Raw genomic sequence first — 24190 nt, 5'->3', positions numbered from 1 at the left:
CTCATCCTAATGTTAAAGCCAAATATTTAACTAAGTGGAATTCACAATACTTAGGGCGTTGTTAGGTCCGTTCATATGTTTTAAAATGACGATACTTGCAAAGTGACTCAAAAACACATTAACTCATTTGCGACAAAAAACAGTTTATAACCGCTGGTTTTTTTTTACTTTACTTGGTATTTTTTATTCTCGAAACATAAATTGATTAAATTCGGTACAGATAAGACGACATGTGGTTTTGCAATAATACGTCACACGGGAGCGAAGGAACCATTACAATAACGATTCAGTTGTCAGTGTTTATTCGCGCTCCCGCGCTTACTCCCGTTTCGCTTGCGAAAATTATGATGTTTCTACTGAACATGCGGGAAAATTTTGGAAAAGTGTATGCGGACTGGAAGGTTAATTAAATAGAAAGGCAACGAGTGTTTTTATGAGATTTTGCCCGATTGAAAACAGACAAAAATCGTACTTTTAAAATTCGATGTTATTCCAATATACCGGAAATATGGTGTTGTTTATGTTACGTACTGTATGGATAGTGCAGTGTGTGCTGTGTAGCAATAAGTAACTGAAGTTTCTCTTCTTAATGGCTGATGAATCACCGCTCCAAAACATTGATTAAAAGTAAGCAACTAGTATTTCATCATTATACCCTATTTAAGTTCTCCCTTTTTAATTTGCTTTTCTATATTGATGATTACTCTAATTAATTTTTGTCAGTGTTTGATTTCTTTTTATACGTCCTTTTTCAAACGTAGCTAACCAAATGTATACATTTTTGGTAATAACTTGAATATTCGCCTCTCATTCTTTATTCGTTTAAATTTTGAAACTCTTGCTCTGTTTGACATAGTTTTAATTACGTTTTACTACACGCATATTCTACTACATATATTTTGTCTCAAAACTTTATATAGAATTTGGGATCCGGTGTATATGAGCACGTCCACCAATATAAAACCATAACTAAAATTTGATATCTAATAGCATTTATAGCTTCTCCAATCAAAATTGTCAGTTTGAAAAATTGATCCGCTTCATAAAAAATAAATGTTCTTAATAATAATGCAGGTCTTTAAGGTATGACAAATTATTTATTGAAAAAATCGGATAAGATTTACTCTTCGATTATTTCTGAACAATTTGACGAAGGTTGTCAACTGGCAAAGGCACAACATAACAGTTATGGCTATTGTTCATAAGAGACTTAATTTATTAGATTATGTATATCATTGGTCCATGAAATTCTAAATTATTTCTTCCAAACCAAATATCAATTTAACACTGTTAACTTTTCGCTGAAGAATGAATTAAAATAAAAAATAAAAAAATTCTTCTAAAATCCCCATAAAAGTATTATTTATATGTAGGTATGGTATAAGTACAAAAACACAATAGTTATTTTTATATCACAGCTATTTTTCAACAAAAAACACTACTAACAATACACTCAAATGCCAATATTATTGAATATTTATAGCAACTGCTCAATATTGCAATTTAGTGTCTTTCTTGAAATACTGACTTTCAATTTTTTTAACTAAATTGATAAGTGATGGATATCTTCGAACAATTTCAGCTAAATCATTCCTTGGTAATGGGGTGGTCAGGATAGTGAAAAGGTGTCCAAATACTAAAGCATCCAATTCAGTAGGCCTGAAATAAGCACGGTTCTCAAAATACTGAATAGAGTGCCAAAAAGTGTGATAAAATGCATTTGGCATAACCGGTTATGGACTGGCTTTATGCTCGATATAAAATAGACCATAAATAAAGTTACTTACGAATCCATAAAGAAGTATGATTTATTATCTAGCCTGACACTTAACGCTTCACAGCATAATTGTACCTCTTGACGGACCTCCTGTAGGCTTTTGTTATACCAACCTAATAATTTTAACTTTTTTACTATTTGTTTCTTTTTTTCCCTGTTTTGAAAGTGATTAAGGGGCCACGGATACACTGAGCCATGCCTAATGCTGGTGACTTCATTATAAATTTCTTTATCCACCCAGCACATGTATAACTAAAAGATGACCAATTCATTAATAACTTCTTTAAGATGCGTAAAAAACAGTAGGAATAATTTCATAAATATTATATGAAACATGGCTACCTCTGCAATTTCAATGACATTTCTAACTAAAATCATGTAAGCCCTCAAGTTAGATTTTTGCTCACTATCGAGTTTATCAGTTAAAGATTTTCCCTTTCCATTGACAAATTGTACTATGGCTTCTAATTCTGCAGTAACAAATCGACCAGCTTTTATAAAAGGCACTTTTCCGGTAGGTGACATGGCTTCGGCATTTGCTCTTGGCTCGACTTGAAAATGTAGATTGCACATTTTCAGAAATGCCTGAACTGCTAGACAGTTTGCATTATCCGGAAGTAGAATTTGTTCTACCTCATAGGGTTGGAACAATTTCACATCTTTTGGCCATGGTTCTTGTGCTAAAAAGAAAAGCAGCTGTAGTACCATTTCTTTGGGAATGTAATAGTATATATCATTAATATATAAAAGTATTGATACTCCATAAACGTTTAACTGTGATATAGTCTCAAAAATGTGAAAATAGTCTTCAAGTTTAATATCCACAAGTTGTTTTCAAATTGCATGTGAAAAGTGAACTAAAAATTAATGAGAATTAAATAAAAAATATGTAGTTGATGATGAAAATACTGCTTTGTTGCAATATCAACAGTTTTGATTGTATGAACAGGAAGAGACATTTAGTTATAGTTTACATTTGGTGAGTACTGTGCGCGATAGATACTGAAGGAGTGTTATTAGGAATTCAATTAGGAATGCATTTCTTTGGTACCCTCTTGTGCAATAGATATTCTGTCAATTAGCGGCGTCGGCATTTTGTTGTTTCTCAATTTTTAGTCACGTAGAAATTTTTGTTTCAAATATAAAAATTTATGAACATTTTCATGTATTAAGTAATATAAACAAATATAAACGAAGCACTTTGATACACTGATTACTGATGACTGTCATTATGTCTTACTGTCATAGAGAAGTTGTAGCGTTTTCTATTAGAATTTTTTGACTTTCGTGTAGTACCTATGTATTCAGTATTCGTAAACCCCGTTATTACGTATATATAACATTGAAGTGTTACTAGCGCGACTTAAGTTGCGTCTGTATACTTATTGTCGTACAAATTTTGTATTGCGCACGTATGGTATACACTGTATCCACTATAATGAGGGTTATTATGGACGCGTTGAAAATGTCGGGAGGTCTGATACAGGTACGATTACTGAAAAAAATAACCAGAAATATGAAATGTAATTTTGTGTTTAATGTTCTATTTTATTTTATTTTTAATATTATATTTTTATTAATTCTGATCTGCAACCAGTTCCTACTGGGCTTGCAACATGGATTGGCAATTTCTTTGCATACCCATATAAATTTGTATTTATCCCTTCACATAATTCATTACTTTGTATAGCATGCCTGTAGGTTATTTTCTACGAGTTCGTAGTAGTTACTTTACTTCGTAATTTCGTGTCTACTATATCATTTCACGGATACTTACTGCGTGTCGTAGTCTGTTTTCCACATGTCCATATTATTTACGTCGTGTGTTTCTTCTAACGCTCGTTTTGCTGTCTCTATAATATAAATTAATATGCCTTCAAAAGTACCTAACAAACAGACAAACGCATTTTTCTTTGAAAATTCAGAGGGTTTGCATAGGTTTCATCCCTTGTTTAGGTCCAAAATTTGATTAAGTTAGCTAACATGACATTAAAAAAATCCGTAATTATATCTATAGGTACAGCGCAAGGCTAAGAACCAAGTGTATATTTGTGGATTGCTAATTTATTATGTATTTTGCTATATTTACTATTTTACTATTGAGAACAAACAAAAAAAAAATGTTTTTATAAGAGACACAATATCTTTTTAGCCCGGTTGAGATAATTCATAATATTAATCGGTTAAAAATTAAATAGAAACAAAAGCAAAAATAATACATTAAATTGATTTACTTGACAGCTATTTCCCTTTTATAAAAAAAATAAATAAATACACGAATTAAAAAAAAACGAACTAACCTTAAGAGTAGATCATCATAAACGTTAAAACCGGAACAACGTCACATAGATAAAAAATATTGGTGTTTCTATCTTGCAAGAACTTCAAAAGAAATTTATGTAATTATGATGTAAATATATGATAAAAATTCAACAGAGAATTATTTCATTCACTACACGAACATAAATGGAAACAGCATTAAAATGGGCACCTACTTATTCCTATTCCTAAGACTTAGCTAACGAAATAAATTAATTCCATAAAATTAAGAACACCTAGTTCATAATTAATAATTAACCAAAGTAATTATTGAACACGTTTGATAATCCATTGGTGAATGATGAGAAAATCCCACTCTCTTGAGGTTGAGGTTGATGAGGAGCTATATAGGGTCCTCGGTTAAAGTTAGGAGGGGGCCTGTAGTGAAATCCATTCTTCCTCTAAAAAACAATATTTTTTTGTTAAGGTTTTTCGAATACGGCATATCACATGAAAAATAAAAGTAGCAAAAGCTATATATAGTTTTTTTTTTATAATTTTGACAAATACAGGGTAATTCAAAAGCACTTTGGTAAACTTCAGGAGGAGATTACGTTAACGCATGTTAAGAAGACATAGGATGTTGATAATTTACTTAAAACATAAACGTCGTAATAAATATAAAAATGCAAATTTAGACGATATTTTTCTATTACGATGGAATTTTTCGATTATTTCCAATTATTTAATTTTTATAAAAGGTTTGCTAACTGCATGTAATGTAATTTTCCACCCATTAAATAATTTCGAATTAGATTAATATCAGGTCCTGTCTATGTTAACTACTGCTTAGTTGACATATAAGCTAAAGACACATATGTACATATAATATTTATTTCAGTTTTAATTATTTGATTTTTTAGTTTGTTATTATAACTGAGTTAACCTCACAATATGAAATTGACAGAATTAGGGACAACGTCAAATTTCGTGCACGCGTAGAGCAATTTAACTCTTTCTACATGAAAATATTGTTTTGCCGCTCAAGACGGGAAAGTTAATCTAACGGATTAGCAAAACTATCTTCCGAACCCTCTGTAATATTTTTCCCCGAATCGCGTCTGCGGATTAATAGTGTGAAACTTTGATCAAAGTCTTGAAAATATATTTGTTGTTATTTTGAAAAACCAAATTTTCGAATAACACGAATAAACTATCAGTTAAATTCACGCGACCGAAATTATATTTTTACGAGCTGTCCGAGCTCCTGAAGTCGAGGCCATCTTGGCACGCTCTGCAAAACACTATTTTCGGCTTTGTAACGTAAATAACTATTTCAAACTTCTCCTTTCACAACACACCATTTAGCTTTACTCTTACGGCAGTGGTTTTACATGTCTTCTCTAATCTTTTAGTATACCTACCGTCTCCTGGCCCTAATGAAAATGCAGTTCTGTTTTTATCAGCTTGTATCGTCCATAAAATTAAGTGTTTAAAAACAGATAACCCAACTGATTCTATAGAGGCATGCTTTGAAAAATGTGCATACATTGTCTACAAATTAAAATGTATCTTGTAAATTTTAATTTTTTCCTACTCAGCACAGTTTTGCCAACCATCTTGGATTGTTCACATCACTCTTGGGCGATGGAGTGCTGGAAACTGCGTTGTAGAGAAATTACCATCTTATCCATACTGGTATCTTTGTCACATATTGTGCTATTATGTATAGACGGTACTGTCATTACACATATACACAAATGTCAATACGCATATACATATGCTGTTGTCACATTTGACGTTTAAATTAAATGGTGCCTGCCGGCACTTGTCAGTTTACCAACACTGTAATTTGTGTCTTAACACAGATACCTACTATTTTTTGTTTTCCAAAGATAGCTTCATTGTTTTTAAAATTATCACCCTGTATAGCAAAATCGACTACTACATTGTGGGGAATAACATCAAGAAAAATAGCCACACCCATCATGCATCGAACGCTTTATATTTACAAACAACTTTATCTATCTTGAGGAAAATTTAACGCATCTTTACTGGGCGGCATTCCATCAAGCTGTAAAACAGCCTTAGGCGGGTCAGTCACTGGCCGCTCAAAATGTTGCCCTCGCTGAAAAGAAAATGTGTGTTCTATTTACAGTCTAAAACCTCCACCAGATTTTGTCTTATGTTATAGCGAGTCTTAGTTTAAGGGAATATATACATACATGTGTTTTAAACAAATTAAATTCGTATCCTAAAAACCATACCTTGGCAGTTTGTAGAGTGACGTTAAGTAACGTAGGATGCTCGTTAACAACCATGAACTCTACATCTTTAGGAACAAAACCGTCTGCATAGACCTAGAAAAGAACGAACGATATTCAGTCACGTGATAGACAATGGGTTCTTCCCGAAGTACCTCAAGTTTATATACTCCAGGCAAGAGTATCCTCCAAAATTCTCCATACTTCGTGGTCTGGAAACCGACGTCTCTCGTTTTGATTTTTAATGAAGCTTTCTCCACAGGGTTACCAGTTTCGTCGAAAACAAAACCGTGAACTCCTCTGTGGGCTTCGGAGATATACTTGATCAAAGCCTGTTTTAACCAAAAAAGTTATAATTGTTCGAGATTCGATATAGAATTAGTGGTTTGAGGACAAGTGCAATACTTCGTTCGTATTCTCAGAAGTGGCCACTTCGTTTGGCCACTTCCTAGAAAAAAAAATAGATGTTTAATTAGACGTTAACCTGCTAGTCTCATAATTAAAACTAGTTAAAGACATTAATCTGTTGTTTTTAAAGTCGTAACTCTGCATATAATAGTAATGAAAGAAGCCTTACCACTTTATTGTCTTCCCAATACTTTGGTAGTTCAAATGCTGGAGGGTATTTGCAACAGGACACCTCCAAAGTGACTTCCATACAACCGTACCAAACGTAGTTATAGTCCTGCATACCTCCGGTAAGCGGGTACCATTCAGCCCCATTGGTGATACCCTGGAAAATGAAACATAAATTAATAATCGAGAGCATTGTGCCAAAAAAGAGATCATATGGATAAGCAGGAGATGGACTGCACTGAGCATTTGATGATTGCATTGAATATGATTAATCGCTTTGTCAAACGATAGAAGTGACCAATTTTAGTCAATTAATGGAATTACAGCTAAACACTTACCCTTGGGAAGGACTGCGACTTTTGACACGACACCCCTTTGCTCATTTTCGCATGATTGGTTGAGTAAGTCAAGGAAAGATGTTTAAAAACATCATCGTCGGGGGTCAAAGAGGGTGTACGAGTATAAGTTGTAAACACTGTAATAAGAACGAAATTACTTTAGACTTTCAAAAAAAAACCTTTACTGTCGGATAAGGTCTCAAAAACATACTCACTCGCGCATAAAGCTGATGAAGCGCAAACTCCTTTTTGCAGCATAAAAAACTTTCAAATCATTTATTATTACAAAAACATTAAAAATTTCGATTACCATACATTCAATACTTAAAAACAAAAAATGACCATATCTAATCGACTTTATTTATGCTTACGTGAATTGGGAGTATTATCAAATGGATAACTAGCCACCAGAGCCCCACCATGTAGACTTCCAGAAATCACAAATTGAATCTTCTTGATCCACTCTTTTACTGCTTCAGTCTCCGGTTGAGGCCGCTTGTTGTTTTGTTTAAAGTAGTCTGGGAAGTTTCTGTTTAGGTCGAAACCCTGTGAGTTATATCTGAAACACGACCATAGTAGAAACTTCCATACACAGGGTCTGCTTTTCTGGAACGCAACCACGAAAATTTCGATAACCGTATGAGGTATAAAGTCTGTTAAAATGACAAAAGTTACACAATTTGCGGTTAAAAAATATGTTGTTTTAAGATTTGAAAAAATCCGATTTTTCTTTAAAGTTTTTATTTTTCTACTCGTTTATTCGCCGAGATAATTCAAAATTGTTAACACTTCGTCATGGCCGCTGCCTTCTTATCTTTTATGGTTATCCAGATCGCCGTGGTTGAGTTTTACAAACGCAGACCCTACGTTTATTTGTTACACACCTTCCTTGAGCACCTTCACAGCCTCCCTCTTTAGACACCTCGAACCCATCAGGATTCATGGAGGGCATAATATGGATTCTGGTGTTGTCGAGTAACCATTTTATGTAAGTATCGGTATTATAACTTGTCACCAGATACTGAAAAAAATGTCGTTTAGAATGAAGAATGGGACATAAATTCATAATTATTACATAAATGAGTTGCAACAGAAGCTCCCGACTCACAGCCTCATTACCATGAATGTTTCCTATATACTTAACGTCAGGTTTTCCCAACATATGCTCGTAGGGGGAGGCCGAAACCACCATCACCCATAAATCCCTACCTGTAGATTACAACAACATTCAAGATAGTCCAACCATCACCCGTTTCAATTATCTCACCTTTAACAGATTTTCCAATAGAATACAAAGCTGTAAGTGCTGGATATCTGGCAGTGGTTTGTCTAAGAAACTCGGTCATCTTATCAAAGTGATGGTACTTGTACTCCAACTTATATGGAGTTGCATATTGCTGTTCAGAGTTCAAATTCCCAGCGTTAATGTAGTCCGAAGAAGAATAATAGCGTTGTTGACTATCGGGGAACTGATTTGGAACCTCGCTTGGGTCTGAGACCTGCAAGACGAAATTATGTAAAAAATGAACTGCTAATTGAGGAAAATATGTCTTCATACAGAGATTCTTTTAATTTGTGATGCATTGAACGACTGAAGAGCATCAAATTCTCCGGGAAAGAGCACAGAACCATCGCCCACATGTATTTTCGAGGTAAGGTGAGCTTGATTTATGTCCTCAGGTCCGTTGCTTTGTGCCCCAATTAACAGTAAAAGAGTGGCGTCAATCGTCAGGAAGAGAAAAGTTTTCGTCACAGTCTTCATGATCTATTGCTTTTTCACGAATCTGAAATTGTCGTGTTTCTATTATTATTTTTCCTTAGTTCTTTGCTCTTAATTTGCTAACAGCAAATGCGAGATTAAGAGATATTTTCTAGTTTCGGCCCCCCCATATCTCGCTACCGAAGGATCTTTGGACGACGTGTCGACGTGGAATTCATTAACACCCTGTATGTATAAACTAGATCGACGTACTAAGAGCTTTATCTGAAGATAATTTCCATGGAAAGCTCCAAACTGACGCGATACCCGGTCTTATGCCAACATTTCCATGGACTTTATCCAATAATACCTACTAACAATGTTATTTCAACTTATTAAAAATCTCACTTAACCATGAAAAGCAGATGTTTCGCTAATTTTCCATTATTTGTATCGATAAGAAACATGGATTTTCCATAACGAACACACATTTTTTTTTTAAATTGGAATAACACACTTAAAATGTGCTAGAGAGCTGGATTGATGGTATGCATGTTAAATGGTATCAGCAGGTAGGTAGTAAACGTTTCCGTCCTTGACCTCCTAACTTAGTGCTGGTTTTACCTTAGATCAGGCCATCTTGGTTTTACTTCCTTTTACCATCAGCTGGTTATTCTAATTGACGTTTTTTTAAGAACTGGCAAATTAAGCTGGTTAATAGTTTTGATATGTGCGATTATAAATAAAAATTGTCCTTATTTATCTATTAAAATTATATTCGGCATTTTAATATTCACATAATGTCCATTTGATTAAAAAAAAAACTAAAGCAATTGGCACGTTGATGGGTAGGCATTAGATCTAATGTGTCTACATGTGCGATGTGTAGCAGTGTTTGTCAGGATTTTATCTCTCGATCCTGTTTTTCTGCATGTGGATTCATTTTTCTTTGCACTGGTAATTCCCAAGTACGGAGAAATACACGACAACATTATAATTCGCATTAACTAAATTAATGGTTGTTTTTAAGTTTAAATGAACTTTGACTGGTTTTAAATACGCTAATGAATTGATTTAGAGTTATATTTAGAACTAACAATATCGGGCACAATCTTTGAGTATTTTATTATCCGCAACAGTATGCAGCAGAAACGTGTTAAAAAATGCATAGTTTTATAGTAGAAGTGAGATTTTGCGGGACGAGCAAAGCGTGGCTTCGCAATATAACACGAGTTACATCATTGTTCGACTAATCTCCGAATTCTTTCAAATTCTTTTCAATTTTTTTAAATAAGATATCGTTTTTTTTTTCAATAGACAAAATAATTAATTCGCATACAGAGTGATTCGATAGTGAGTGTTGCGTCCCAACACACTTGGGCATGCAATCGTTGTGCAAAATTAGAAGCGCCAGGAAGTTTGACGTGTTTTATTCCATTGTATGTTGGCTCTGATAGGTCTAAATTTTTTTTTGAGCTAGTGAAAGAAGACACCTTGCTAAGGGACCAGTAATCTGAAAATTTTGAGGAAATATCAACGCCGCAAGGTATTCTTTATAAGACTCTGTCTAGTTGCATTTGTCTCTCTGTATTTGTTTGTTCCAAATTGCATATTATTGGTCAAGATTTTTGTCCCAGCCTTTACTAGGACAATTTTCCATGACCATGAATACATCGGGTAGTTTTATCGTTTCCTACGATGACTTTGACTGAGATTCAAAGAATAACTAGAAAAATATTAAAGTGATTTCTTGGTATGCGGGACCTGGAAAGATGAACCTGAAGTAAATGGCAAGTGCGATTTAATGACCTGATTCACCGTCACATAAATCGGCACCACATCAAGGTGACAACTGTGTTTTTTTCACTATTTCTTTGAAAATAAACATAATGTCGACGAAAGTGCGTGCAAATGCAAACGAACCTGCAGTTTAACGACTTATCAGGGCACATATCCTAACGCAAATCGATAACAATAGTAACTATCTAGTTCAAAGTTGTCAAAAAGGTCTAATTGTTGTGAATAACCAAAGCACGCACATTAACCAAACGGCACAGTAATTTTCCACTTTCGTGATTCCGAAACAAAGTTATTTCGCGATTTAGTACTGAAAAAAATTTAAATAGCTCCAAATTGGTACAGATAGTCTGCGAGATATATTAGGACAAATGAGAGAGATAGATTCGTATATTTATGCAAACTTTGACCAAACTGAAATGAATACGAAGCTACATTGATATATTATTGTTCTCTTTGCATAATTGATGATGAGTTCGGAACTGTAATCAGAAAAAACCATTTCGGAGAAGTTATATCATATGCAAAACATCGAATAACAGAACAGTCGTAGCCCAGTTGGGCGTTTGACGTTGGCATTATACGTAACAATAATATATTTTTTTATTTATAGTGTACTTTGCCATTCAAGATTTCCTTTATACTATAGACAGCGAATAATCAGCGTATTTAACAGATAGCTGTTAATTTGGTCTTATGAAAATTGAACGGTCATAGTTTTAGCTTTCCTGCATGATCTGACTGACCACGTTAAGACAGTTCTACAGAGAAAAGCAAAGCGGCAATAAAGCGCTTCACCTTGGAAATGCAGAAGCTGCAATAAAGCGCTGCGGCGCTGCTGTTTTCTGAAATTTTGAAAGAGAAGCGAAGCTAGCATTCGCAATGTGACATCGGTTACACAAAATGACATTTTCTGACGGGATTCATACATAATCTCAACATAGATCTAACTATGAACAAATTATATATTTTTTCAATTACAAAAAAAGATCTATCAAATTGTGGAAAAATATATAATGTATTTCATTAAAAATTTATCAATGTTTTATTGTTACCAACTTTGCGTTGTTCTTCTGATTTGATAAAATATTATTTTGTGCGATGAGCGCGGCTGGCGCCCGCAATATGACACGAGTTATACAAACTTTCATTTCGTAATAGTTTCACAGGTTAGTTCAATGTTGGCAATGTAGTATCACGCATGGGCATTTGATAGTTTTCTAAGTTCGTTAGATTCCCATAAGTTCTAGCTTACGTGAGCTCGATGTGATACTCAATCAATTTGCGTTCAGGGTAGCTATGGCCATACCTACTTTCCAACATTTAACACTTTCAAAATGCGGAGATATAGTAGCAACACGTTCTAAAATCCCAATTTAAACGAACCCGAGGTGAAACATAAAATTGCTTTAAAATTTTGCAACAAAAAAAAACAATTCTAAGTTTTTATAAGGTTCCTTTAGGCGGATGAAATTTCGTAAGTGAATTGTTTATATCTATATAGCTAAATGTCTATGTCAATTAAATAAGCGTTTCTCGTTTGATGAAATCGCTTAACCTTGTGAATATTGCGGTTGGCAATGAAATGTTATGTTGTTTTAATGTGAACTATTTTTCTTTTTAAATGGAAAAAATATTATTTTTTTTTACAATAAATGAAGTAACCCGAATGCCTTAAAATGCAAATTATTCTAGAAATCAAGGGAATCTAGAATTTATCTGGTATCAAAGTCAATTAGGCAAAAAACAAAAAATTAATCTTTATCAAAATTTTCTCGATAAATATTTCGTACAATTTTGGTGTTATATAATATGAATTCCCTTTTTATTATTAAATGATTTATTAACTATCTCTGGATATATTGATCTCAGGCATATTCTATGTGACTCCCTATTCTGCATTATTAACAGGAAACCTTAAAAACCATGTAAACCATGAATAATCCAATTTCAGTTTGTGATTGATGAGGTGTACAACCTTCTTAAGTTAACTGTACAATTTGCTGAAGCTTCTTGTGTTGCAAACAAAAATACGACATTAAATTATTTCAATACTTCTTAACATGGAATATCAATAATAATCACGACAGCAATTTTATGCCCGTCCTAGGTAGGTAAGTAAGTACCTACTTATTTCATACGGGTATAATAACGGGAAATTCGGTAACAAATGAAATAAAAATTCAGCTTTATGAATGGATGCGACTCATCAGGATTTTCAAAGTACCTTGTACATTTTGGAATTTTATAGAAGAGAAAATGAAATTTATCTTTGTGTCATCCCAATTTCCTGCCCTTGGTTAACTTAAGATATCAGAGAGTATTGATCGCCCCAGCTGAGAGAGCTAATTTGCATATTACATACGGTCACTTTCTCAGTTTGTATTTTTTTAAGAATAAATTTTCACACAGCTTTCATGGAATTTCACGGGAATTATCTACTCACCAATTTTAATGATATTAGCAACACTTTACTGCAATTGTTTATTTCATCGAGGATATCATTTGATGAATAATTTCGACTAGAAGTGCGAGACCAACAATAATAATTATGTCTATTCAAAGAAAATTCTCAATGAAGAGAAAGAAGTTAAATTTTTACACTCTTTCACTTTTACACCGACCAACGGAACGTAAGAAAATCGATCTGACACTGTTTTCTCTGTTTCTCTGAATTCGTCACAGCTTTCTCATGATTCTGCTCGGAGTAGTCGATACTGAATGGTCTTATTTTCACCTGAGGTGAACTTGTACCGTTGTGGTTTAATTGCTGATGGGTTTACGTGGTAGTTCAGCGGAGTCATACAATGGAGAGGAACGTGGGTATTGCATCGGCACGGTAACAAAGTCGAGTTTGCAATGTGGTTTTTCCCTGCTTCACGTTGATGATCAGTTTACCACTCTTCTGGTTTCTTTGGTCTGGTTTATAACTGTTTTCTGAGCGTGTACGCGCATCTTGATACCTTTGTGCGTTCTATTTTTTTTATTACTAGTTACGTTATTACATCCAGTGCTGCAATGAAGCTTTGCCACATAAGCTTTCTCTACCTCGTTCAAATCAGGACAATAATTAAAATATTCTTCTACTATACCCAAATGAGTAGGGTGAAGTGCAGTTTTTTGCATGCGTATAAAAATTACTTATTTACCTAACGAGGGCGCAAATACCGCACGATGATTGTAGATGAATTAATGTTTCGTAATGTCGAAGACGCTTTTGCTAAGATACTTGTTTTCATTGAGCTCTACCATCAGCTAGTTGTTTACTCAGAAGCCTAGAGTTATGTCAATTATCAATTACCCGTTCCAAATTATTAGAAAAAAATCATTATCCAAACTGTAACGTTGTAGAAATATCATTTTTTATTATATTAAGTTATTAAAATTAATATTAATGTACTATATAAGAATAATACGTATTATCATCAAGCCGGCTGTTTCTGGTCAGGTTGGCGAATTCAATTTTTGGAGTAGGTATGATTTGTGAAATTGAGAGAATGAGAGAATTCATTTGAATATAATGCTCTATTACTCACATACCACGTGATCCACGCAAACTTTTTATTATGTGACTTTGGATTTCTCATTCCAGTTATGTTCCGTTCATATTTTCAATACTTTCGGAATATTGTTAGATCAGAATCATAACCTGGAAATATTCCGTATGTTCATGTCTAATGATAAGCACTTAAAAATGTGCAGTTTATAATTCTGAAATTTTGCGAAGTAATATGTCAAGTTTTTTAGTAAGCGATAGAATTACATGCTCTTCTTATTCTTCGTTATAACATTTATTGCAGCTTGTTGAGCTGTACTCTTTCGAGGTAAACATCTTCATACATGCGTTCTGCTTCAATTGCATTACTATGGCATCAAATGTAACACTGTATAATATATCAATTTTTTCTTAAAATGAACAATGCTTTGTTCCGATTTACGATATCAGAAGATGTTAATTGAGTAATTGAAAACTAAATAATCATTCAACATTAAAAAAAATAAGAAGAAAAAACAGAAAAAAACAATGAAGTATCATGATTGACTCGACCGTTGTAATTCGTCCAAAATCTCTTATTATTCATTCTTATATACATAATTTTTATATTAAGTTGAGAGAATTATAAATTGTAGTACATCCACGAATTTGCAATAAAAAGTATTTAGGAAAAATGTTGAAGATTGTTCATGAGAAAGGGGATGTTATAGAATTAAATCCAGATTATCCTGTTGAACCTTATAGAACAACTGCACTGTACCAGTAGTTTCAATTTTCATTTATATCACTATAATTAGGAAAAAAAATTCGTTTTTTTCTGAAACATCTGCAAAACCAAAAATAGTTTTGTAAGCTTTTCAACGTGCAACTTTTTTACCATTTAATCTATTCTGTATCTACTACCGTTTACGAGATCCCCATGCTGGACATTCTTTTCCTGCAAGTGTTTAATAGTATCTTAGTATAATTTTGAGACCTGTATTCGCTTTAAAAACTGTAAATTCGTGGAAAATCCAAACAATGGGCGGAATTTCGGATAGATATATAGTGAAGAATTAATTGCGTTGAGATGGTATTTTTTTAATCACGTGGCGTATTTTCCTGTACAAATTGAGAATGCTGGTTTCTTCCTGTGGTCTATTGTATTGAGTAAAGGTGTAAACAAATCTTTAGTCTATATAGCTTAGTAGTAAGTAGTGGTAGCTCAGTAGAGGTGATCCCACCAATAATACTAAGCCAATGATAACGCGCGCATGCTCTCTGCCAAAATTCAAAATTTCACGCGCCCCTGCAAACACAACAGACTCGCAGCGTATTGATCGCACTCCATTATTCGCGCAACCCATGTCCCTACCGAGACGCCTTTTGTTCCATCCCATTCCTTTCGTGGGCTCAGTGCTTAAATGTGAACAGACCATTATTTGATGGACTATTAAAGTATACTACAGTACAGCCATTAAACAACTGTGTATATAGTTTTTCGTGGATAAAGAGTTTGGCGCTAATTCCAGCTTTTACGAGGACTAAAATGTTGTGAATGGTGATTTTTTTCGAACCAAATTTCCTGGATACAGATGTAGGGATTAGGTGGCTGTATGTATGGACTGATCTTGTTCAATCCATATAAACCTCGATATAAACAAACGTGAATAGTATAGTAAAATCAGGCAGTATAATGTCAGGTGAGTGATTAAAATGATAATGACACTTATTTCATAAATCTACTGTATGATATATGGAATAGGTACCACTATGGTTTTAATTGACAATGTACTAACAACGATTCGGATATACCAGGTGGCGCAAAATGATTTACCTACACAAGGCTTTTCGGATTCTTTAAGAGATCTTTAAAGTACGTACTGAGAATAGCGAGCAAAGTGTATGCAAAAAAATACAGCGCGCAGCAAATTGCTTGGGACACCCTGTGGAGACTTTCAAACTTTTGTCCATTGAATCTGAGCATGTTTTAATTGTCACATAAGCAGATTAATCACTTTTTAAATGACTACCTCACCTGCCCAATGGTTGTACGTTGCATTGCCTATTAAGTAGATAATATTTTACTATAAAGTTAAGTTGCATAAGGTAAGGTAGACCCTAACGACATCCCCTGTGTATTAGATATTAATTACGTTTGGACTACCTAAATGTTTTTAGAACTTACACGTGCGAGTCTTCTGTTCGAGTACCTCGGTTTACCTACTTTAAATCATCCTCTTTAAACCTTTAATAAAGCTTTAAGAAATTTATCAGACAACAACAAACATTTTATATCCGATTATTTTCTTATTTATCGTTGGCTGGTATTTATTATTAACCTGTGTAAATAACTATCAAGCACAAACCCATTTACTGATTTTCGATATGGGTGTAGGTACCGTATGCCTAGGTGCATGTAAAATATAACAAACGGTGCGGAATACATCTGCAGCTGCCAGTTCTGGGGTGCTACTAGACGGCCCTCAATTTGAACAAAGAACTTTGGTTGTTGTCAGAAGAATAAACTATTCTTATGCTGTTGTCTCGTTTCGTGTTGGCTGAATGGAAATTTGTCCCATTTTGGAAAATAAATGAAAAGTTACTTACCATGGGCACCTATGTAGACTCGTTTATGAAATTGTTACTGGATTATATTAATCTAATTTCCTTAGCATGTTTTACAAATTACGCAGATATAGTAATTACGATTATTAAATCAGTCAATTAAACAAAGTTAACATTCGAAAGATTTACTGCAGATAAATTTAATTTTGCCCATAAATAGGATTAGGATAGTCCGCTATATGCAAATAGCATCGCTTGGCTTCCTTTAACGTAATCACCAAAGCACTGCTTAGTGCTTATTTAAATTGATTTAGATAACAATGCTCTAGATTGAGAACGTAATAGAGATACTTAAGTATAGTTGCCAATTTAGTATAAGTGTCAAGTTGTACTGTTTTAGCCATTACACTTTATTTTGTTGTGGAAGAATAAACGGCCGGCATCGGTCCAGTTTTTCCTATAGTACATAGGGTAAAAGTCTATAAAAAAATAGTGCAAGAAAAAGTATAGAAAAAAAGAGAAAAAATATTCTATAACAAATATGATGTTAGAGGTTTAAGTTAGAAGTTAATTTAATTTAATAATATTTATTACTTAAGTTCCATTTTACTCTCCCTCTCGTTCTCCTTGTGATATTGAGTAACAAGTGGAATAACCACGAAACATATTCGTTTGTAAATTTCCATTTTGTACTTTTATTACTCAATTTGCATTCAAAGTGTCTACCCCTGTATAAATAGGAAAAGTTCCAATCCTAAACTAGTTCTCTCAGAAAATAACTTTTGTGAACTACAAAACCTTTTAAGTTCATTTCCAGACAACAAAAAGCTGTCAAATAATTTTTATGTACCATCTTTTTTTAAATTAAGCGAAGCGCGACGCGAGCTTGAAACACCCTATACACCAAAATTTTGAATTTACGTAACGAGACTTACTAAATTGAAAATGTTTTCCTATGGCCTCCCAACCATATTTTTTTGTTGGCTTGTCATTGAATCACCCTGTATAGTAAGTTGAAATGAAAATTACTTTTGGTCTCAGCCTAAATCCTTATTGGGCTATAGTAAATTCAAGTACGTACTTCTGTTATCGTATGTAGGGTACGTGTTGTGAATGAGTTTTTATGCACATAGCAAAGGCTAAGTATGGCACGAAAGTTTGCCTACAAGTAGGTATATCGTGAGTATGCGGAATGCATGATTCGAATTTAATTAGATGGGAAACGTTGGTGTAAAGAGGTGTGACGGTTTTCCTATTGTAACATATTGCGTGAGAAAATTTTAATTTTTTTTTTGCTAAATGCGACTAACTGCAAATAACTTAATCCAAGGGAATTAAATTACTAAAGCAGAGTCTCGAGTAGACAGGAGAAGATTACGTAAACCACAGGTTTTAAGTATCAAAATTAATTAAATCTCCGTTGCATAATTATTCTTCGCAATATGTATACGTCAAGCTATTTTTCCAAGTCTACAAAGGGAACCTCGGTCGTCTAAGTCCGACTGGGAGATCCGGGAAGTCCCTACCCGACTAGAAGCGTCCAGGCCGCCCTAGTTTACATATTTTATGAATTACTTTTCAGGTCTCAGAATTTTTCATTTTTTGTTCTCTTCAATCACCCCTCACCTTCGTGCAGTCTAATTTCTCTCCAGACAATCTAACACAGTTTATTTTAACTGGAAGATTTATAGCAGTTTCGGATCACGATCTTCCACATATACATATATTCGAACAGTAGACATCAATCAATAAATATCGAAATGCAATTTACCTACTTTCCCTCACGCTAATGAGATAGGAAACAGAGCGCTCATTTCAAGAAGGAAATGTATTTATAAAACTAAAAATAAAATCTATTCAGTATAGATATAAATAAGCGTAAGCTAATTCTATACCGGCATCACCATTTTTATTTAACGAGAGTTAAAAGAGTATTTCCCGGATACAGTATGAATTAGATTAACCTTTCATTAATTTCTAAGAGCTGTGTTGTAGCAAGACCTATTATAATAAGTATGCATGTATATATTTTTATAAGCGTGAGGTAAAGTTACTTTTTGCTTTTTCCAGGCATTTGCAATCAGAATATGTTTCCGTTCGCTAATATACATACAGTGGTTTGAAGTGATAATGACACACCTGTATTGAAATAACTATTTATTAATAAATTTCCATTCACTTAACAATAAACTAAACTAGGGAACAACATTTTTAAAATATTATGCTACATCTGTTCTATAATATTCACAATTAAAAACAAAAAAAAATAATTCTTACAAAGGTAGGAAAAAAATTAAGTTCTATTTGCTTTCAAAACTGTTTCGACTTGTCTTAGACTATTTTTATGAAAATTAATCTCTCTGGTTCTAATGTCACCATTAAACGTTTCACTTCAAGCCATGAGTGAAAATTCGCTAAATAACAGTCGAATTGAATATAACCGATGAGAAAAATTTTCTCAAAAAAAACACGAAAAAATAAATAGCTGCAATGATTTTGGCCGACACAGAAACACAATTTGTTTATACCACTGAATATAAGAAGAGATAATACATTCCTTTTCTCTGATAAGTAAAGGTAGTTCAATAAAGGATGTATGTACAGAGTGGCGCATTTGTCGCTTCGGTTTAAACAAAAATATAAGTCAATTTTAAAAGTTGCAATAATTATGGCCAACACTGTATGTACAACTCGGACAGGCATGAAAAGACATACAATTAGGAGAAAAACCGTTGTAGGGAATATTTATTTACCTAATGAGAGCGGAAAGTGGCCTTTTGTCACATTCTGGTTATAGTTGATGCAAGGACTCGAGCTCGCTCAGCAACGTGCGGTAAAGACTTTTTGTTTTGCGTGAGGTAAAAATGATTACAGCTCATGTAAAGTGTCACATTTCACAAATAAGTGGGGTAAAATTGTCTGAAAAATTTTTCTACTGAATTATTCAAGTGTTTGTATTGCACCCATTTGACTATGAGAGCATTTTATCGGACTCGGTGTGGTTCCGTTTTCTTCCGTTTCCGCACCGAAAATTACCCTGTGAAATACAGGGTGGCCGTTAAGGTAGAACGAGCGATTCAATAAGATATGTACAAATTCAAAAACTTATTATTTTTCTAAAAAATCGTCACTCCTTAAGTCTGTCAATTCGCGCGTTCAAAAATCAGAATTGACATTTAAAACAAGGCAAGGGGACGTCATATCTGTCGCACTAATGACGTCACAGAATACTTTTGCTTGTCAAAAATTACCCGTTAAAAATGTCTGTTAACAAAAAGTTTGACGTATCCGAGTTGCTTTTTCTCGTCCTACATACGTGTACTCTTATTTCCACTTTTTACCCCTTTTTCCCAATTATCCACCCACATCAGTAACACATTTCCCTTCCCACGGTAATAACAAAAATATAAAGCAAATTTGAAACAATAAAGGACCAAAACGGTAGAATACCGAGGTAATTAGTTCTACTTGGCTGAAAACTCAGAGGTTGTTGGCCATTTAAAAGATGTTATAATTTAGAAATGACCCTGAAGAGAAAAAGTTGCGAGGTCTACTAAGAAACAATGAAATAGTCTACCATTTCCTCTAGAGGAAAGATTTTTCAATGCGATAAGAGTTTAAAGGACCGTGCTGGAATATTAAACCGGTACGTGTGACTATGTGGTGCTCGTTAACGTCGGAATAGAAATATTTACTTTAAAATCTAATATCGCAGCCTGTTAGTGTTAGAAAATAAAAAAACAACAGAAGTATTCAATCAAACATTATTTTCAAGAGCGTACGACTGCGCTTAGCTGACACCCATTACGGAATAACATTCTGCAACGAGTGAAAGGATAAATCCATTCTACAACCAACGTCTTACATAGTGTTCCAGAATATTACGGTCAAGAAACAACTACGTATACACTTTTTATTACGCAGGAATCGTAATAAAATCTAGAGGATAAAGTTTCTATAACGTGTAGGAAAGTTCAATCTCACAATGTGAACGACCAGTGGGTCATAAGAAGAAAATATGTGTCCCGGAAAATCACCATGCGGTTGATTTCTAAAATCTTCGCCTCGTATATAGGTTGCGATGTGTAAGTGCGAGTACAAAATCTCTACGTTTAATCAAAGGGCTGAAAGAGCAATGAAGAAAGGTCATCAAAAAATGTGAAAGGTGGACTGTAGGCTACGTTTATACGATCTGACTAGTTAGTAGTAGAAGTTTTCTCTTTGAAATAACTTGAACGATCAACCTTAAATATTAGAACTTCCATTAAGGAACCCCTTGTATATTGATGTGTATAATAATTTGTCGTATGAACCGGCCAGACCCACTATCTTTACACGGAAATCAAAAAGTAAATATTATATTCTTGATTATGTTTCTGCTTAGACTCAATCTACAAGACGACCAATACACCTTTCCTTCCTGATCAGCATTTAGGGCATTACCTATCTATGCCTGTTTATTTTCCTCTACTTGGATTAATAAAATGATTAAATATTTTATATTTGAATTAATTAAAATATTAAGTAAATACGATTTCATCATTTCAGGGCATACATACTAAAAGTGGAATATAGGTCGCATTACAAACGACTCAATAGAGCTGCTGCAACAGTTCTTGTTCTCTCTCCATAAAATTTATAATGGGAGCTAATTTTATATTTATGGGTTTTGAATCGATATAAAACGTCGTCTTGTGGTAGATTAGATTAAGAGAATTTTCATACAAACATTAAATGTATTGTGTATGCATATAGCAGGAATAATAACATTTATAATCTTCGGCAGACGATGTAACTTGATCGCTCAGGGTGGCAAGAACCAGAGCCCAAGAATAAGATTTTCTTAGAAAATACCACTTTTTGCGCACATATTGTTTTTTCTGCAACTGAAAATTAATTTCAAATGCGTAAATCTTAAACATTCATTTACTGCGAATTATTTATATTAAACACCACCACGTGCTTTCAACGAACATTACCATTATACATAAACAGGCAATTTAAGAGGTGTATATCCGATTACGCGTTTATTTGCTTTCCACTTTAAACATAACGATTAAAACCTAAACACAAAAAAATCGTTATTCCGCTAAGCATACTGCGTGTTGTTAACCAAATAACAAGATTTTTGAATAAAATTAATATTGAATTTATTTATGCAAACCGTCAATACCATTTAAAGTTTAGTTTCTGTAGCGGGGGAACAGAGATCATTCTTGAAACGTTAAGTTCGCGTTAGATTAATCAGCTTCGATTCGGCACGTGAAAATGTCGCTTATCCATTTGCAGGGAAAAAGTGAGACTTAATTATGGATGTTCATTCGTCGTTACCGTTGTCTAATCTTAAACCATCTTTTTCAGAGCCCGGTCGTGATTATATCGGTTTTGCCACCCTGCCGGACCAAGTCCATCGAAAATCAGTAAAACGGGGCTTCGAATTCACCCTGATGGTGGTGGGAGACTCGGGCCTGGGTAAATCCACCATGATCAACAGCCTGTTCCTCGAGGACCTGTATAAAAATCGAAAAGTCCCCGACGTCAGTGACAGAATTCATCGAACCACCAGCGTTGAGAAGAAAACGATGGAAATTGAGGAACGTGGGGTTAGAGTAAGGTAAATTTACGTAAAATTGACTCCAAAAATAATGCTTTAAATTTACATAAAAATGGCATGTCTGCGTTTAAGTACGTTAGGCATTCCGAAGACCAGTTTCATCCTATTAGATCTCGTCAGTTTGGTTCATCTGGAGTTAATTAAGCATAGATGGAATTCGGTAATGCCAACGGCAAATATATTGCGCTTCCAGGGAAATATCCTGTCAGAGCCATTTTTCATTCCTAAACCGGAAAACATTTCACTTAAAAGTTTCTCATTTAACGATTATTTTGGGGTTTTCAACGCCTTATTTAATTAATTCTTTGTGGTAGACTTACGGTGATCGACACTCCCGGCTTTGGAGACTCTGTCAACTGTGAAGACAGCTGGAAAGTGTGCACCAACTACATCGATGAACAATTCCGACAATACTTTACCGACGAAAGTGGTCTGAACCGAAGAAATATTCAAGACAATAGGGTCCACTGTTGCCTATATTTCGTGCCTCCATGGGGTCATAGGTAACATACCTCAATAAAATTTATTGAATCTATATTATAATTCTTAAATATTTAGTCTACGCCAAATGGATCTTGAAATGTTAAAAAGATTGCATCGAAAAGTCAATATTGTCCTGGTCATTGCCAAAGCGGATACTCTGACATCCGCTGAAGTAGACAAACTGAAGAAAAATATACTGAATGATATTAAGGAGCATGAAATTCAGGTATAAAATGAAAAATTCTGTAAATTAAGTGGAAATTCCGTAGTTAGAGGATTTTAGATGTATGAATTTCCTGAGTGTGATAGTGATGAAGACGAGGAATTCAAGCAGCAGGACAGGGAACTGAAGGCCAGCGTTCCGTTCGCTGTAGTGGGCAGCAACACTATTTTAGAAGTTGCAGGAAGAAAAATCAGGGGAAGGCAATATCCGTGGGGAGTTGTGGATGGTACTTTATCTGTCACAATTAGAATGCCTCCATGTAAAACTTCTAATTCATAGTTGAGAATCCCAAGCACAGTGACTTTATCAAGCTTCGTACCATGCTGATATCCACGCACATGCAAGATCTAAAGGACGTCACCGAAGACGTCCATTACGAGAATTTCAGAGCTCAGTGCATCTCCCAGATTTCGCAACACGCACGGGAAAGGGGGTAAAAACACACAAATTTTAAAAGTCCAGATCTATATAATGTTAACCGATAGTTTCTCATTTTCTAGGAAATTAAAGAGAGATTCTGCTCCGTACGAGTCGGACATTACTGAGACTGATCGTTTATTGTTTCAAAAAGATGAAGAAGTATGATTTTTGCAAATGGTTAATATTTGGAAGATGATAAATTTGAATTTCTTTCTAGATTCGTCGTATGCAAGAGATGTTGAATCAAATGCAGGAAAAGCTAAAGGAAACTGCTCAAGATAGGAAGCATGAAAGTATTATTGATGTTTAGTAGGCGCTATATTAGATTGTGTGTAATTTCTCAATCATTCCCCAGTTTCTAGTGAATTTCTGTATGCAACCAAAGAATTTGATAGTTGAATCTTTTTTTATGTTTATAAGCTATATTTATTGATGTAACTTATTATGTTATTAAAAATACTAGAGTACATCTTTATTTTACAACCTAATAAGACTCGAGGCATAAAAAGGTCATTACAAAGTCCAAATAAGGGATGATCATTTAAATAAACCTTAAGCTTTAAAACATTAGGTGCATCTCTGGATAGAATCAAGAGCTGTTATTTATACCTTAGAAGTTTGATAGTAAATAGCAGCTGACTTAATCAACTTCGTCCGTTTCCTTCTACTGCATCTTTTATATTATCACCCTTTGCAA

At 34.1% G+C, this 24190-nt stretch overlaps 3 protein-coding genes across 11 annotated transcripts; 1 reads left to right on the top strand and 2 right to left on the bottom strand.

Annotated features, from left to right (window-relative positions):
* The first annotated feature begins 295 nt into the window (after positions 1-295).
* Sep4 (septin 4) lies at positions 296-23960 on the top strand. 5 transcript variants are annotated; one of them, XM_066281405.1, is made up of 8 exons: positions 296-627; positions 22115-22367; positions 22682-22870; positions 22926-23076; positions 23134-23299; positions 23353-23506; positions 23574-23652; positions 23711-23960. In XM_066281405.1, exons 1-8 carry the CDS (start codon positions 597-599, stop codon positions 23801-23803), a joined length of 1116 nt encoding a protein of 371 aa, XP_066137502.1. In that variant the 5' UTR covers positions 296-596; the 3' UTR covers positions 23804-23960. The 5 variants fall into 5 exon arrangements, with proteins under 5 accessions (XP_066137502.1, XP_066137500.1, XP_066137504.1 ...); XM_066281403.1 differs by having other exon boundaries at positions 297-627; positions 23559-23652; XM_066281407.1 differs by lacking the exon at positions 296-627 and adding an exon at positions 10090-10459 and having other exon boundaries at positions 23559-23652.
* On the bottom strand, positions 1402-3007 carry LOC136338738 (metaxin-2-like). The gene is made up of 4 exons (XM_066281409.1): positions 2829-3007; positions 2120-2457; positions 1788-2029; positions 1402-1659 (listed from the first exon to the last, which is right to left on the bottom strand). The coding sequence occupies exons 1-4, from the start codon at positions 2869-2871 to the stop codon at positions 1491-1493; spliced, it is 792 nt and encodes a 263-aa protein (XP_066137506.1). The 5' UTR covers positions 2872-3007; the 3' UTR covers positions 1402-1490.
* On the bottom strand, positions 3994-13560 carry LOC136338728 (carboxypeptidase D). Of its 5 annotated transcripts, none has more exons than XM_066281388.1 (11): positions 13157-13560; positions 8773-8998; positions 8482-8713; positions 8290-8423; positions 8099-8235; positions 7586-7773; positions 7215-7351; positions 6878-7033; positions 6456-6632; positions 6304-6396; positions 3994-4497 (listed from the first exon to the last, which is right to left on the bottom strand). In XM_066281388.1, exons 2-11 carry the CDS (start codon positions 8974-8976, stop codon positions 4351-4353), a joined length of 1605 nt encoding a protein of 534 aa, XP_066137485.1. In that variant the 5' UTR covers positions 8977-8998; positions 13157-13560; the 3' UTR covers positions 3994-4350. The 5 variants fall into 5 exon arrangements, with proteins under 5 accessions (XP_066137485.1, XP_066137484.1, XP_066137486.1 ...); XM_066281387.1 differs by lacking the exon at positions 13157-13560 and adding an exon at positions 10837-11129; XM_066281389.1 differs by lacking the exon at positions 13157-13560 and adding an exon at positions 10678-10802.
* Positions 23961-24190: the final 230 nt, after the last annotated feature.

The sequence above is a fragment of the Euwallacea fornicatus genome, chromosome 4 (assembly GCF_040115645.1).
Source record: "Euwallacea fornicatus isolate EFF26 chromosome 4, ASM4011564v1, whole genome shotgun sequence".
Lineage (NCBI taxonomy): Eukaryota > Metazoa > Arthropoda > Insecta > Coleoptera > Curculionidae > Euwallacea > Euwallacea fornicatus.
The sequence above is the reverse complement of the archived record's forward strand: the minus strand, read 5'-3'. Positions and strand labels throughout refer to the sequence as shown.